Source organism: Puma concolor, chromosome C1 (assembly GCF_028749965.1).
Source record: "Puma concolor isolate L17-30 chromosome C1, mPumCon1.1.hap2, whole genome shotgun sequence".
Lineage (NCBI taxonomy): Eukaryota > Metazoa > Chordata > Mammalia > Carnivora > Felidae > Puma > Puma concolor.
The window spans coordinates 207,848,044-207,863,878 of NC_141674.1; the positions used below are offsets into that span (position 1 = coordinate 207,848,044).

Sequence of the window (15,835 nt, forward strand, 5' to 3'; positions counted from 1 at the left end):
GGACACTGAGAAGTGCCCGGAGGAGAGTCGGTATCTGGAAATCTAAAAGGCCCGGAAGCTATGCCTCCAGTTTCCACTCAGGGCACATGGGGCACAATGGCCATGCCTCGAACTCAGAGGAAGTTCAAATCCATTGAGGCTCAGGGTTCTTTGCCCTCTAACCCACCACTCTCTGCTTCTTCTCTCTTTGTCTCTTTTTTTAATCTTTATTGATTCATTTATTTTGAGAGAGAGAGCAAGCAAGCACAAGTGGGGGAGGGGCATAGAGGGAGAGAGAGAGTCCCAAGCAGGCTCTATGCTCAGCACAGAGCCCGGTACGGGACTCTATCCGACAACCGTGAGATCACGATCTGAGCCGAAATCAAGAGTCGGACGCTTGCTTAACTGACTGAGCCACCCAGGCTCCTGCCTCTTCTCTTAAGAAAGTGGTTGGTCACTCAAAATCCTGCATTATTCTATATTCCCCCGGTAATAGGAGCTCACAGAAAAATAAGCATATAATTTTCCTTTGAGAGATGAGGTGTGTTGTGTCTTAATAAAACGTGTCCGACATATTCTTTTATGACCAAAAACAATGGATAAAGCCAAGAATGGGAGGAAACAATAAGACATTAAAAAGGAATTATCTCTGAAATACAGGTCATGAATGGCTTGTGTTTTCCTCTTTTTTCTTTTCCTGTAAGAGTTCATGATGTTTTCCTCCAAGAGGACATAGTACATTCAAAATCTGAAAAGGAATCTTTAAAGTTATTTTTATGTGGGAAAGCCTGGTACAAAGACCGGACAATTATATCACGGTCTTAAGTAAACAGTTTACCAAAGTCAGACTAGGCATTTTGGAACCATGTAAAGATCTGGTTATTTGTTAAACGTCTGAACTTTTAAAACCATTTACAATATAAACGTAGGTTTGGGAAACAAGAATCCATGTAGAATATCTGACAACAGGCCCTTGTGTGTTCAGAAGATCTGTTGCAGCCTCTTGAAAAGGATATGCTTTTTGGTTCTGAGCCAGGATTCAGCAGGCTACTGATCAAGGCCACCAAATACAGCCATGCAGGTTGTGACTGAACAATTGCAAGGGGCCCTTTTACTTATAATGCAGTATGAATAGAGTCCATAGATACAATTGAGCAGTGCACAACCTATCCAAATAAGCGGTAGATTTAACAAGTGACATCTTAAAAAAATTTTTTTGGATACAATTTTAATGTTTATTTGTTTTTGAGAGACAGTGTGAGTGGGCGAGGGGCAGAGAGAGAGGGAGACACAGAATCCGAAGCAGACTCCGGGCTCCGAGCTGTCAGCACAGAGCCCGACACGGGGCTTGAACCCACAAATGGTGAGATCATGACCTGAGCCGAATCGGACACCTACCTGATTGAGCCACCCAGGCGTCCCAATAACAAGTGACTTTTTTTTTTTAATTTTTTTAACGTTTTATTTTATTTTTGAGACAGGGAGAGACAGAGCATGAACAGGGGAGGGTCAGAGAGAGGGAGACACAGAATCCAAAACAGGCTCCAGGCTCTGAGCTGTCAGCACAGAGCCCGACGCGGGGCTCGAACCCACGGACCGCGAGATCATGACCTGAGCCGAAGTTGGCCGCTTAACCCACTGAGCCACCCAGGCGCCCCAACAAGTGATATTTTAAAGATGCAGCCCATCACCTGCCAAAACGTTAGATCTAATTAATGGAATACATTACCAAAGATCTGGCTGTGTCAAAATTATAAACTACAAGTTGTTCCATATGTAAGCAGGGTAGGGAATTTTGTTAAGTGTTCGCAGATGCCACAGAATATTATGATAAAAATGCTGTAATTTTTAAAACACAATAAGTACTTACCCTTTTTGTTTTATTCACTAAGGGCCAGTCTCAGTTTCTAAGAAGAGTGTGTCCCATGTGCTGAGCAAGGAGGGAGGTGGAAACATTTCAGTCATAGTTCTCGGGGGCGCAGAAGAATCACTGGATGCCCATCCTGGAAAATTCACTCTGTTCATCCGCCAGCGGAAAGGATTTGTTAAAATTGCTTTGACCCATGGGTAAGTAGTTTCTCATTTCAGGTACCTGGGTCAGAGAAGTTAAGACATTATTTAAAAAAAAAAAAAATTTTTTTTAACGTTTATTAATTTTGGAGAAACAGACATGGTGTGAGTGGGGGAGGGGCAGAGAGAGAGAGAGGGTGACACAGAATCCGAAGCAGGCTCCAGCTCTGATCTGTCAGCGCAAAGCCCAACGTGGGGCTCGAACTCACGAACTGTGAGATCATGACCTGAGCCGAAGTCGGACGCTCAACCGACTGAGCCACCCAGGTGCCCCTAGAAATTAAGACATTATTAAATGAACACAGAGAAATAAAGTATCGTTTCTTGTCCTTAAAGGCAGACCTCCTCTTAGTTGACCTGACACTAAAAGTAAATGTTGGTGTTCATGGGGAATGGAATACAACCTTCCCAGTAAGGTAGTTCAGTGTCACGGCATCCAGCACCTACACTCACCTTGCAAAGCAAAGCAAACAAAAAAGGTACAAAATTTTATATTCACAATACAGATTTCCAGTCAAATGAACAAATGAACCATGGCCCAAACTATAGGTGGAAAAGAAGTTTCCTGGAGCTTTGATTGGCTCTCAAATAAACTTCCATAAATTGCTAGGCTGCTGAAGTCCCTTCTCAAACGATTTCAAGTATAAGTTTCATGGTGTGGAACATGAAATTAGCAGGATAGGGAGGCAGAGGAACATTGAAAAATTGTCAGGAATAGGTTGCAAAAGCCAGCTGGACAGAATAAAATACTTAAATCCCTTCCATTGAAAATCTGTACTCTTCCCCTTTGTTATTTGTAGCGCCTCCTTGGTCCCAGTGTTTTCTTTTGGAGAAAATGAGCTGTTTAAACAAGTTAACAACCCTGAAGGCTCATGGCTTCGAACCGTGCAAGAGAGGCTACAGAAGATCATGGGGTTTGCTTTGCCTCTTTTCCATGCCAGAGGGATTTTTCAATACAATTTTGGCCTGATGCCATACAGGAAACCGATCCACACTGTTGGTATGTACCTCAAGGACCAAACGCTTGTTAGAATAAGTAAAAGTGTTACCTAACTTTGAGCCATGTTACTGTTATTGATTGTGGTGTTAGTGTGAGAGAAGTGGCTTCAAGTAAGAACTTCCTAAAATAAGAATCCTATAGATGTTATTTGAGCTTTATTTATGATACATCTTTAGCTAAGAAATGACTATTTTTCACTTGGGAATTGAATACTTTCAAGAATACTGCTATTGAACTACAGGGAGAATCCAATTTAGACATAGAGTTTCTTCCTTTTTTCCTTTTTTTTTTTTTAATTTTTATTTCTTTCTTTCTTTATTTATTTATTTTCAACGTTTATTTATTTTTGGGACAGAGAGAGACAGAGCATGAACGGGGCAGGGGCAGAGAGAGAGGGAGACACAGAATCAGAAACAGGCTCCAGGCTCTGAGCCATCAGCCCAGAGCCTGACGCGGGGCTCGAACTCACGGACCGCGAGATGGTGACCTGGCTGAAGTCGGACGCTTAACCGACTGCGCCACCCAGGCGCCCCTATTTATTTATTTTAAGAGGGAGAGAGTGAGCAGGCTAGGGGCAGAGAGAGGGAGAGAGAGAATCCCAAGCAGACTTTGTATTGTCAGTGCACAGCCCGATGCGGGGCTCAAACCTATGAACTGCAAGATCGTGACCTGAGCTGAAATCAGGAGCCGGACGCTTAACTGCCTGAGCCACCCAGGCTCCCCTAGACATAAAATTTCTAGTACTGTATATGAATCCATTTCTCTGTTCGAGCAGATCGTAACGTAGCAGTCCTTTGATGAATGCATTACATCACAGTCTATTAATGTATGCAGATTTCTGTGTAATGAATATCTTAATCATATTCAGTTCACATAGGCATCAGTCTGTAGCAAAAACGATTTTGGGAGGCCACTCACTGTAGTTGTATGTATTCTAATATAGACTGATCTTATTTTTAAAAAGTTGTATATTAGGCAGACATGAGATGGGGGAGGAGGGTGACAGACCATGTTGACAGAAGGACTGAGGAGCAGAGTAATTAGCTCTTCACATCAAAAGTGACCTGGACCGCCCAGCAGGAGAAAGGGCAGAGCCAGACCCTAGTAGCACAATTAACCAAACTGTATATACTTCATCTGAAACTGGAAGTAATAGTTTCACCAGAGACAGTCCATTAAATGCCATTCAAAATGTTTTTAGGTCTGTTTCCTTAGAACGGGATTTTACTGCTTTCAGTTTCTGAGAGCATTGCATTTCACGTGCAGTCACATGACACTATTTTTAACTGTGTATTTAACTCACATGGAATGTTAGCAGTCTGTTGATTAGTTACTGTAATGGTAACACAGAGATAAGTTTGCCGTTGTGTTTTTCCAAGAGAAGCTGGTTACATTTCTTTCGCTATATATATAAATATATATAAATAGGTTGCAAAATATATATATATATAAATCTATATATATAGGTTGCAAAATATATATATATTTTGCAACCTATATATATATATAAATATATATTTTGCAATCTATATATATATATTTTTTTGCAACCTATATAAATAAATAAATATATATATATATATATATATATACATATATATATATATATATATATATATATATATATATATATATATATAAAAGCAGGTAATCAACATGTTTCAGAGCATGATTTTTCTATGTCCTGATACTGGTTTTGGTCCCTTATGTGCAAAGTACTATAGTTGGCATTTGGGGGGATATAAGGAAAATTGAAAGACATTATTTTTAGGAACTGAAGTTTAAGTGTAACTCATACACGCGTGAAATAGGTTGCCAATGTTGAAAGCCAAGTGTATCTTGTTGGATTAAATGATTACAGTTATCACCCAATGGGGTTACACTTTAGTTTTAAGTGGTTATCACTTGACACAGCCTAGTTTTAACTCTGCTGACAAATAATTATTTGGTCAGGGGTCAGATAGAAATGACCAGATCTGAATTCGTTGTTGAGACTAGTAAACAGAGCTCTGGTTTTTCGCTCATGCCTGTCTAATGTGCTTCTCTTTAACATTTAAAATAAGGGAAACTTGCTTCAGTCCATCCTTTCTGCTTACCTCCCAAACAATTATATCAGAAATACCATGTCTTATCTCTGGCATCTTCAGTGTCCTGCCAGTATTTGAAACCTTTTAAAAAAGCAAGCTGAGAATATGAACATTTACATAACACCTCAGCCGCCACGAGATTGATTTTATCATCAGCCAGATGACTGAGGCCAGCCTGATTTGAGTGAACCAGACCCGCACAGACCATGTGCATTTAAGGACTTTTATTTGAAATAACCCAAGTAAGGATAGAATATGGACAATTCCTTAGACAAAAGCAGAGCTATGTATCAATCCAATGCAATGTGATATTGCAACAGAGACCTAAGTTGCTGTGTTCATTTCCGTTTTAAATTAATGCACTTCAAACCCAGAGTTGTTTTCTTTGCTGGCTCCCTGACAGAGCCCAGGCAGGTCAGGTAGCATCCAGACCAGCAACTTATTTTGTGTTCTCTCTGCTCCCCTTCTACTTAATTAAGAGTTTATATTTTAAAAAATAAAATAAATGGGGCACCTGGGTGGCTCAGTTGGTTAAGCATTTGACTTTGGCTCAGGTCGTGATCTCACCATTTGTGGGTTCAAGCCCCACATCAGGCTCTGTGCTGGCAGCTCAGAGCCTGGAGCCTGCTTCGGATTCTGTGTCTCCCTCTCTCTCTGCCCCTGTCCCGCTCATGTGCGCTCTCTCTCCCTCTCAAAAATAAACAAACGTTTAAAAAAAAAAGTGATTAAAATAAAAGAGTTTGTGAACTTAACTCTACCTCGCATCATAAAGACTCAGTAGATATTAGTTCAGTTCATCCTCAATCATCACTTCATCTTTAATTCTCTCACTGACAGCTGTCTGGAGATGCTCAGATTATCCATCCTACACATGTTCAAACATCTGTGGGACTTTACTTCCTCATCGACGTTAGAGCATTCGTTTCAGCGTTAACGATTCTCTAATACTAGCGAGAATTACTAACACTGCAAGGCTGTGTCTGTCAATATCCTACTAATTAAATCCTTTTAGAAGAAATATGTTCTCATTAAACCCAAAGTGCCATCATCAGGTCACAGTTACCCTCCGTGTATTTCTTACACCAAACCTTGCTAAACCACCAGGTTTCTCTGTGTCCTCCATCAAAACCCTCTTTCCTCTTTGCTGAGGGTCATTCAATGGTTACGAAAGGGAAGTTGGTGGTGGAATGAGTGAAATAGGTGATGAGGATTAAGGAGTTTACTTGCTACGATGAGCACCGGGTGATATATCGAAGTGTTGAATCACTATATTGTACACCCGAAACTAATATTACACTGTAGGTTAACTAATATTACAGTGTAGGTTACACAGGACTAGAATTAAAATGAAAAAAGTAATATAAGAAGCTACCATATATTTCCTTTATACATTTCAAAAATAGTATACAATTTACGTATTTTATGTTGTTGGTTTATCAAAATACAATAAAGCGTTCACAAAATCGTGATTCGTTACATAAATAATGGAGAGAAACTGATTTAACTATCGCGTGCATCATAATAATCAGGAGGGATAATTGAAAGAAGTTTAGACTCTAAGAACAATGTGTAAAGGAGTGCAGTTCCTGGGAATTGTTTCTTTCCACAGTATAGAGCTCCAGGAGGCCCGCCGGGATTTTGTCTCACTGTTCCCTGCTGTATTCCCAGGGCCCACAGAGTAGGAGCTCAAGACCCATTTGTAAACAAATCATTCTTCAGTTATGTTTTTTTTTTCTTAAGTTTTTAAATACCTAACACGTAGACGTTAAAAATTTTAAGGCAGGCTACTATTAAATTCACGCTGTAGAGCCCGTGCGCGTAGTACGATGGGAAGTTGCATGTTTGGGCAAGAAAGCAAGAGACAAGGGAGGCTTGCCATTTTAAGGGGGAAATTTCATGTACCGTTGGATGTGTTGATTTTAATTTCTGTAAGTTTATGTTGAAAAATTTCAAAGGTTCAGAAAAGTTTCATGAGTAGTAAAATGAACTCCTGTGTGCCTTTCTCCCACACTTGTAACATTTTGCTACAGTGTTTCTCTCTCTAGTGGTCTAATACAGCACTGAACTTTCTGATAGGAGCTGAAATCATGACATCTGCTTCTATGTGTCTCTTAAGAGCAAGATGATTCTCTTTTTCTGATGTCAGTGCAATTTAGGAAATGGAACGTTCATCAAGGACCGTTAACCAGTGTACAGCCTATATTTCAAATTTCACCAATGGCCACAATTGTTGCCTTGTTAGCTGTGCTTTTTGGGGAATGGGGTGGGTCACGGGTCTTTTCCCCCAAACAGAATCATACGTCACATTGAATTTTCGCATCTCTTTAGCCTGCTTTAGGCTGGGATCATTTTTCAACTTGCCTTTGTCTTTATAACAGGAGCGATTTGGAGGAGTATAGGCCAGTGGTTTCTAGAATGTTCCTCACTGTGGGTTGGTGTGATCCATCGTGGTTATATTCCAGTTACGCGTCTGTGGCAAGAATTCCACAGGAATGCTGGTGCGTCTTCCTCAGGACCTCGTGTATCAGGAAGCTGTTGATGTCAGTTTGTCCCACTGTTGGTGATACTCACTTTGATCACTTGAGTGGGGTGTTTGCCAGGTTTCTCTACCATAAAGATAAATTACAGAGATTTGTCTACAGAAACCTTTATATGTTTACATACGTAAATATATCACGTATCTTAGATTTATATTTACAAATATAAAGACTTTTTCCTTTTCATTAACAAGTAACCTGGGGATAGTGTTACTTAGACACTGTAATTGTTCTGTTCATCAGACTTTACTTGGTGGCTTTCCTATCCATTGATAATTCTTGCCTGAATCGATTATTGCAGTCATGATTGCAAACTGGTGGTTTTCCAGCTCTAGCATTCCTTCTATATTAATTAGTTGGCATTTACCATAAGGAAAAGTCCTCCTTCCTCCCAGTGTTAGATTATCTGAATTCTGGATACCCAGAGAGGCTTATCAGCTGTGTTTGCATGGGACATGGGAAAGGCTCCCTTCCCATCTTGTCCAGCCCCATAACTTCCCCTGACTTTCTGGTTCTATTAATTCCTCAGCCTACATTTTATTATGGATGTGATAGAAGTGTTTGTTTCACTTTTTTAAAATTAATTAATTTTTAAATTTGCATCCAAGTTAGTATATAGTGCAACAATGATTTCAGGAGTGCATTCCTTAATGCCCCTTACCCATTTAGCCCATCCCTCCTCCCACAACCCTTTCAGCAACCCTCTGTTTGTTCTCTATATTTAAGAGTCTCTTATGTTTTGTCCCCCTCCCTGGTTTTAAATTGTTTTTGCTTCCCTTCCCTTATGTTCATCTGCTTAATATCTTCAAGTCCTCATATGAGGACTTTGAAGTCATATGATATTTGTCTCTCTCTTACTCATTTCGCTTAGCATAATACCCTCCAGTTCCATCCACATAGTTGCAAAAGGCAGGATTTCATTCTTTTTGATTGCCGAGTAGTACTCCATTGTGTGTGTGTGTGTGTGTGTGTGTGTGTGTGTGTGTGTGTACACCACATCTTTATCCATTCATCCGTCGATGGACATTTGGGCTCTTTTCATACTTTGGCTATTGTCGTTTGCGCTGCTATAAACATTGGGGTGCATGTGCCCCTTTGAAACAGCACACCTGTATCCCTTGGATAAATACCTAGCAGAGCGCAATTGCCGGGTCATAGGGTAGTTCTATTTTTAATTTTTTGAGGAGCCTCCATAATGTTTTCCAGAGTGGCTGCACCAGTTTGCATTCCCACTAGCAGTGCAAGAGGGTTCCTCTTTCTCCACATCCTCGCCAACGTCTGTTGTTGCCTGAGTTGTTAATGTTAGCCATTCTGACAGGTGTGAGGTGGTATCTCATTGTGGTTTTGATTTCTATTTCCCTGGTGATGAGTGATGTTGAGCATGTTTTCATGTGTCTGTTCACATCTGGATGTCTTCTTTGGAGAAGTGCCTATTCGTGTCTTTTGCCCATTTCTTCACTGGATTGTTTGTTTTATGGGTGTTGTGTTTGATAAGTTCTTTATAGATTTTGAATACTAACCCTTTACCTGATACGTCATTTGCAAATATCTTCTCCTATTCTGTCGGTTGCCTTTTAGTTTTGCTGATTGTTTCCTTAGCTGTGCAGAAGCTTTTTATTTTGATGAGGTCCCAATACTTCATTTTTGCTTGCTTCCCTTGCCTCCAGAGATGATTTGAGTGAAAAGTTGCTGTGGCTGAGGTCAAAGGGGTTTTTACCTGCTTTCTCCTCTAAGATTTTGATGGCTTTTTGTTTTACGTTTGGGTCTTTCATCCATTTTGAGTTTATTTTTGTGTATGATGTAAGAAAGTGGTCGGGTTCATTTTTCTGCATGTCACTGTCCAGTTTTCCCAGCACCACTTGCTGAAGAGAGTGTCTTTATTCCATTGGATATTCTTTCCTGCTTTGTCAAAGATTAGTTGGCCATACGTTCGTGGGTCCATTTCTGGGTTTTCTATTCTGTTCCATTGATCTGAGTGTCTGTTTTGGTACCAGTACCATACTGTCTTGGTGATTACAGCTTTGTAATACAGCTTGAAGTCTGGGATTGTGATGCCTCCAGCTTCAGTTTTCTTTTTCAAGATCGCTTTGGCTATTCGGGGTCTTTCCTGGTTCCATACAAATTTTAGGATTGTTTGTTCTAGCTCTTTGGAGAATGCTGGTGCTATTTTGATAGGGATTGCTGTTTCACTTTTATATTTACGGCAAAATGAAAAAAATATAATCACTGCCATTAAGAAATTGCTTCTTTCCATTGTGGGCCCAACGTGATGGCAGGCCCCAGCCACACAAAGAAATCAAAATGGACATTAAGAAGCCATTTGTCGTGCCTCAGCCACATGTACAGAAGCAAGTGATACAGTCTTGGGGTCTGATTCAGAGGGACTTAGGTGGTTTCATTTGTCTTCCCTGAGCCTCAGATTTTACAACTCTAAAGAGGAAACTGTTACAATTGTCCTGTCTTCTCCAAGGGTTATTCTGTGGATCAGATGACATTGTACGTGAGAAAGCACTTTGTGCACCCCCAGAATAGGAGAGTACGGGCTGATGTACAGCCCGGAGGGCTTCCTGACCAGACTGTTGAGTGCTGTTAAACATGTTTCCATCTCTCTTTGTAAGTGTCCTTGCTGAAGTGTTCGTTGAAATCAAATCATGAGGAAATTGACAAATTCAGATTGTGGGACATTCGGATTGTGTTAAACAACTGGCCTAGACTCTTCAAACATATTAATTTCCTGAAAGACCAAAAAGAGAGAGTACTCAAAGACACAGCAGCTGTCATGGATGGTTGTGGGGGGTAGGGGGTGGCAATCAGCTGTAAGGATATCATGGAGACAGTTCATCAAGTTTGAATGTGAACTAAGTACAAAATAATTGTGTAGAGGTTAGATGTCTTGGGTATGAGAATGGTGTATTTAAAAAGGACAGCGTTCTTGGGGCGCCTGGGTGGCCCAGTCAGTTAAGCGTCCGACTTCGGCCCAGGTCATCGTCTCACGGTTCGTGAGTTCGAGCTCCGCGTCAGGCTCTGTGCTGACAGCTCGGAGACTGGAGTCTGCTTCGGATTCTGTGTCTCTTCTCTCTCTCTGCCCCTCCCTAGCTCACGCTTGCTCTCTGTGTCAAAAATAAATACACTTAAAAAAAATAAGTAAATAAAATAAAATAAAATAAAATAAAAAGGACAGTGTTCTTGAGGCACCTGGGTGGTTCAGTCTGTGAAGCGTCTGGCTCTTGATTTCAGCTCAGGTTATGATCTCACGGTTTGTGGGATCGAGCCCTGCATCAGGCTGTGTGCTGACAGCACAGAGCCTTTTTGGGATTCTCTGTCTCCCTCTTTCTTTCTGCCCCTCCCACTCACTCTCTCTCTCTCTCAAAAATAAATAATAAACATTAAAAAAGAAGGCCAGTGTTGTTGTACTTAAGAACCACATGCCTGGGGCGCCTGGGTGGCGCAGTCGGCTAAGCGTCCGACTTCAGCCAGGTCACGATCTCGCGGTCCGTGAGTTCGAGCCCTGCGTCGGGCTCTGGGCTGATGGCTCAGAGCCTGGAGCCTGTTTCTGATTCTGTGTCTCCCTCTCTCTCTGCCCCTCCCCCGTTCATGCTCTGTCTCTCTCTGTCCCAAAAATAAATAAATGTTGAAAAAAAAAAATTAAAAAAAAAAAAAAGAACCACATGCCAAAATGTTTAGGGATGATAATAAATCGAACCATTGATGTCTACAACTTACTTTCAAATGGGTCTACAAAAATAAAAATAATACACATGTATATCTGCGCGTGCACACGTGGGTACCCGCGCTTGTGCGCAAAATGTTCAAAGCTGATGAGTCTAGAAGAGTACTCAGGTGCTTATTGTATCATTCTTGCTGTGGATGGGGAAAGGAATGTACTTTAATAAAATAAAACTGGTTTGAACCCACTTGACAAAAGTAGTGGATTATGTTTCATGTCTGATTATATCCTGATGAGGAAAAAAAAAAAAAGCACGATAAGGGATTCTCTGAAATACAAAGAAAGGAAGGGGAGCCTAATTTAAATTTAAATGTCAAGTAGGGGTTTAAAGAGATAATGTTAAGGGGATTAGTGTGGTGCCCAGTGTAACACAGTAAGTGTTTAATGAATGTTCTTGAGTGTGTGTGTGTGTGGAAGCGCACACACACACACACACACACGCATGCTCTTTCCTCACGTCAGGCATATTATTTGAGCCTCCACCATAAGCCAGAGTTTCAATAAACCCAGGTTTCGTGGGCACCCACATGTTGACCCTTTCCAACCCCCTCTGCCAACAGCCTAGCCTTTCTCTAGGGTCCAGCTGTGTAGCAGCCCGAGAAAGAGCAGTTCCTGTGTGAGATCAGTCGAGAGATCAACTCTGTGGAATTTTCAGAATTAAAGAAAAACAGCAAAGATTTCTTGTTGCCAAAGACCTACTCTTGGTCTCAGTGAGAAGAAAATAATGCCCATTTCCAAACTCCTCTCCAGCTGCCTATGCAACGGCTCATGAAGCTGCCCATTCCCCATCTGAGGTCAATACGACACAACACCATAGAAACGAGGCAAGGCTGCTTGCTGTGTGAGGCCGTGAGCGCGCAGCTCAGCTCGAATTGCTGGATGGGACTGGGAAATGGAACACACGAGCGGCCAGCTCTAAAAAGCACCAGAACGTGAACAGGAGCTATGATTCCCAACTCTACCACCAGGAGAGATGTTGGCTGATTTTTTCCAGGGCAAGGAGTTTCATGTCTGAGAGCAGCCATTTTTTTCCCCTTTGTGTTGTCAAAAGAGAGTAACAGGGCAGTTTGCAGCTAACATAGGCTTAGCTTTGTTTTCTTCCTCTGAGTGATAAAAATCTCCTTTTTTGTGGAGACCGAGGATTCTGGTCTTCCAGGGCTCTGGGGACTCTTGTCAGATTTGCATGTTTTTGCTTTGTCACCTCTGTCTTTACCCCTCAAGAAGTAATTGAGAGGGGGCGCCTGGTGGCTCAATCAGTTGAGCGTCCGACTTCAGTTCAGGTCATGATCTCGCAGTCCGCAAGTTCGAGCCCCACGTTGGGCTCTGTGCTGACAGCTCTGAGCCTGGAGCGTGTTTCGGATTCTGTGTGTGTGTGTCTCTCTCTCTGACCCTCCCCCATTCATGCTCTGTCTCTCTCTGTCTCAAAAATAAATAAACGTTAAAAAAATTAAAAAAAGTAATTGAGAAAGATTTCTTGCTCCCCGGTCCAATTTTGGTAATGAGGGACAGGGGCACCAGCTTTATATTTTTAATTCCTGTTTTGTTGTTTTTTTTTTTAAATATAGTTTTGAAATTTCCAGTACCTCAGTTTCCCTACACATAAACAAGAGAAAGGCAAGGAGGAAGCTGTCCATCTCACACTTTAAAGGGGAAAGTCTTATGATGAATTTAATATCTATGGGCACGTTTGAGCTTTCTGGAAGAGCCACCTGAAATATACAAACAACCATGAATAAGAAAAGAACAGGATTGAAGTTATCTGTAGGAAAACTCGTAGGAAATAAGACTTGACTAATAATTCAGAATCCATGGGTCTTTTTTTTAATGTTTGTTTATTTTTGAGAGAGAGTGGGGGAGGGGCAAAAAGAGAACGAGAGAGAGTCCCAAGCAGGCTCCATGCTGTCAGTGCGGACCCTGACACGGGGCTCGATCTTACAAACATGAGATCATGACCTGAGCCAAAATCTGGAGTCAGATGCTCAATCGACTGAGCCACCCAGGTGCCCAGAATTCATGAATTAAAAAAAAAATTTTTTTTATAAACTTTTTTTTAACATTTTTATCCATTTTTGAGAGACAGAGACAGGCTGTGAGCAGGGGAGGGGCAGAGAGAGAGAGAGGGAGACACAGAATCTGAAGCAGGCTCCGGGCTCCGAGCTGTCAGCACAGAGCCTGATGCAGGGCCCGAACTCATAAACTGTGAGATCATGACTTGAGCTGAAGTCGGATGCTCAACCGACTGAGCCACCCAGGTGCCCCTAAATTTTTTTTTAATGTTTATTTATTTTTGAGAGAGAGAGAGACAGAGTGCAAGCAGGGGTGGGGCAGAGAGGGAGGGAGACACAGAATCTGAAGAAGGCTCCAGGCTCTGAGCTGTCAGTGCAGAGCCTGATGTGGGGCCTGAACTCATGAACCGTGAGATCATGACCTGAGCCGATATTGGAGGCTTCACTGACTGAGCCACCCGGGTGCCCCAGAATTCATGAATTTTATTTAAAGTAATCTGGGAACAACATCTTCTTAGATCACTGTGCCTCTTTCTAAGTCCCCGGCCCCCCGACTTCCACCTCGAATAATCGTACGTACTTGACCTCTCTTGGGATTAATTTCACTTAACAGAAGCTATTTCTATAAAACTGTACATTTGCTAGTAGATTGGCAACAGCTAGTAGATTCTCAAGTCACCTGCAGATTTCTCAATTTTTTCCTGAAACAAAAAGGTCAGAGTTAGAAGGAAGTTTCAAGACCATTGAGTTCTACTTTTTTATCCTATACATGTGAAAATTACGGCCAGGGAGGAAGTTACTCGGTAGCTCGGTGCGCTTGGTAGTCTAGTGTCTTCTGTGCAGCCCCAGCTCCTCTTCCACCCCACTACCACATTAGCCTTCTCCTCAGCCGTATTTCCAACCACAACTGACAGTAAGAGAGTTCCAGTTTGTGGAATGACAAAGGACTGATGTCTACTCTATGTAAATTTGACATCCAGGCTCTCAGAACTGTATGTGAGATTCCTGAGGCTATATCTGCTTAAAAACTTAGCAATGTAAGAATATTAATAGTGCAGTAAGGTGATATAATATGTATCTACTATATATGTCTCCTTATTGCACCATTAGATAGATGATAGATTGGTAGGTAGGTAGGTAGATAGCTAGAGAGATAGATAAAGTGATAGAGGTATCTTCTTAATAATCCATTTCGTCCTGCGTGTGTGTGTATCACTACCTTCTCTGCACCTCCTTACCTCCCGTACTGATTTTATTACTTCCTTCTTTCTCTGTGACTTAACATTTGCTTGGTTTTCTCTTAACTCACCCACCACCTGTTACTGACATGGGTTTGAACCTTGGGTGTACCACGGAATGACTTAGGGTAGACCGAAGGAAACCTCCTGTGTCCCCTCTGAGTTCCATTCTATTACCCATGGCCCCACTTGACCTCATGCCCAAGTTGCTCCTGGGTCGTAAGAACCTCTTTGCCGCGGGTCACGGAACATCCTGTAGGTTTTCAACTCTTGGCATCAGTAAGCTGCATTAGGCCAGCAGGGGGAGCAGCAGTGAGCAGCAGGGAGAAAGCAGGTGCCAAAGCCATGTGTATCTTGTAGTTTCTAAAAATCTGAGACAACTCTAGACACCTTTTGAAATATGTAGAGAAGTTGACAGGTTAAAAAAATAATTAGTTCATTTTTAATTACAGGTAAAACAACTGCATTCTCATTGTAGAAAATTCCTACAATACAGTTAAAGTGAAAACTACCCCATCTCTACCTTCTTCCCTAGAGGTAATGGTTATCAGTCTCTCTTTCTAGGCTCTTTTAAAGGTTATTTTTATTTATTGTGAGAGAGAGAGAGAATACGAGAGAGGCAGAGAGAGAGGGGGAGAGAGAGAGAATCCCAAGCGGTGCTTGAACCCACAAACTGAATTCATGACCTGAGCCGAAAATCAAGAGTCAGACACTTAACCAGCTGAGCCACCAGGCACCCCTCGATTTTTTAATACACTAAAGCTTATAATACACCTAGAAATATAAATGTTTTTTCATAAATGGGATCATACTGTATTATTTTACAATTCTTTCCCACTTCATACATTTTAGACCTCTGTGTGTGCGTGTGCGTGCGCGCGCGCGCGTGTGTGTGTGTGTGTGCATACACATATAATTTCATTTTTTTTAAAGATTGCTGCCTAGGATTCTGTTGAGGGACTGTTCTATGGCTTATTTAATAATTTTTCTACTGAGACTTCGGGTTGGTTTTGTTTTCTACTCTTAACAAACAGTGAGAGTCTTGTGATGATGTGTGTTTTCTAGTACAGATTCTTGGCTCTGAAGATATACATTCTTCAGATTTTTTAGGATGACATTAAAAAGAGAGTAAAGAGCAGATGCCTCATGACTCAAGACTTCACCATCGGTCACAATAGGGTCCTGTGGCCT

The 15,835-nt window shown here is 41.6% G+C and overlaps 1 protein-coding gene across 3 annotated transcripts in view; it reads left to right on the forward strand.

Moving 5' to 3' along the window:
- MOGAT1 (monoacylglycerol O-acyltransferase 1) overlaps positions 1-15,835 on the forward strand; it is a 38,027-nt gene that overhangs the window by 16,566 nt on the left and 5,626 nt on the right. For all 3 annotated transcript variants that reach the window (XM_025912536.2, XM_086719747.1, XM_025912538.2), the window contains 2 exons: positions 1,872-2,046; positions 2,850-3,049. In XM_025912536.2, coding sequence (XP_025768321.2) covers positions 1,872-2,046; positions 2,850-3,049 — 375 coding nt within the window. The remainder of the gene's footprint in view (positions 1-1,871; positions 2,047-2,849; positions 3,050-15,835) is intronic.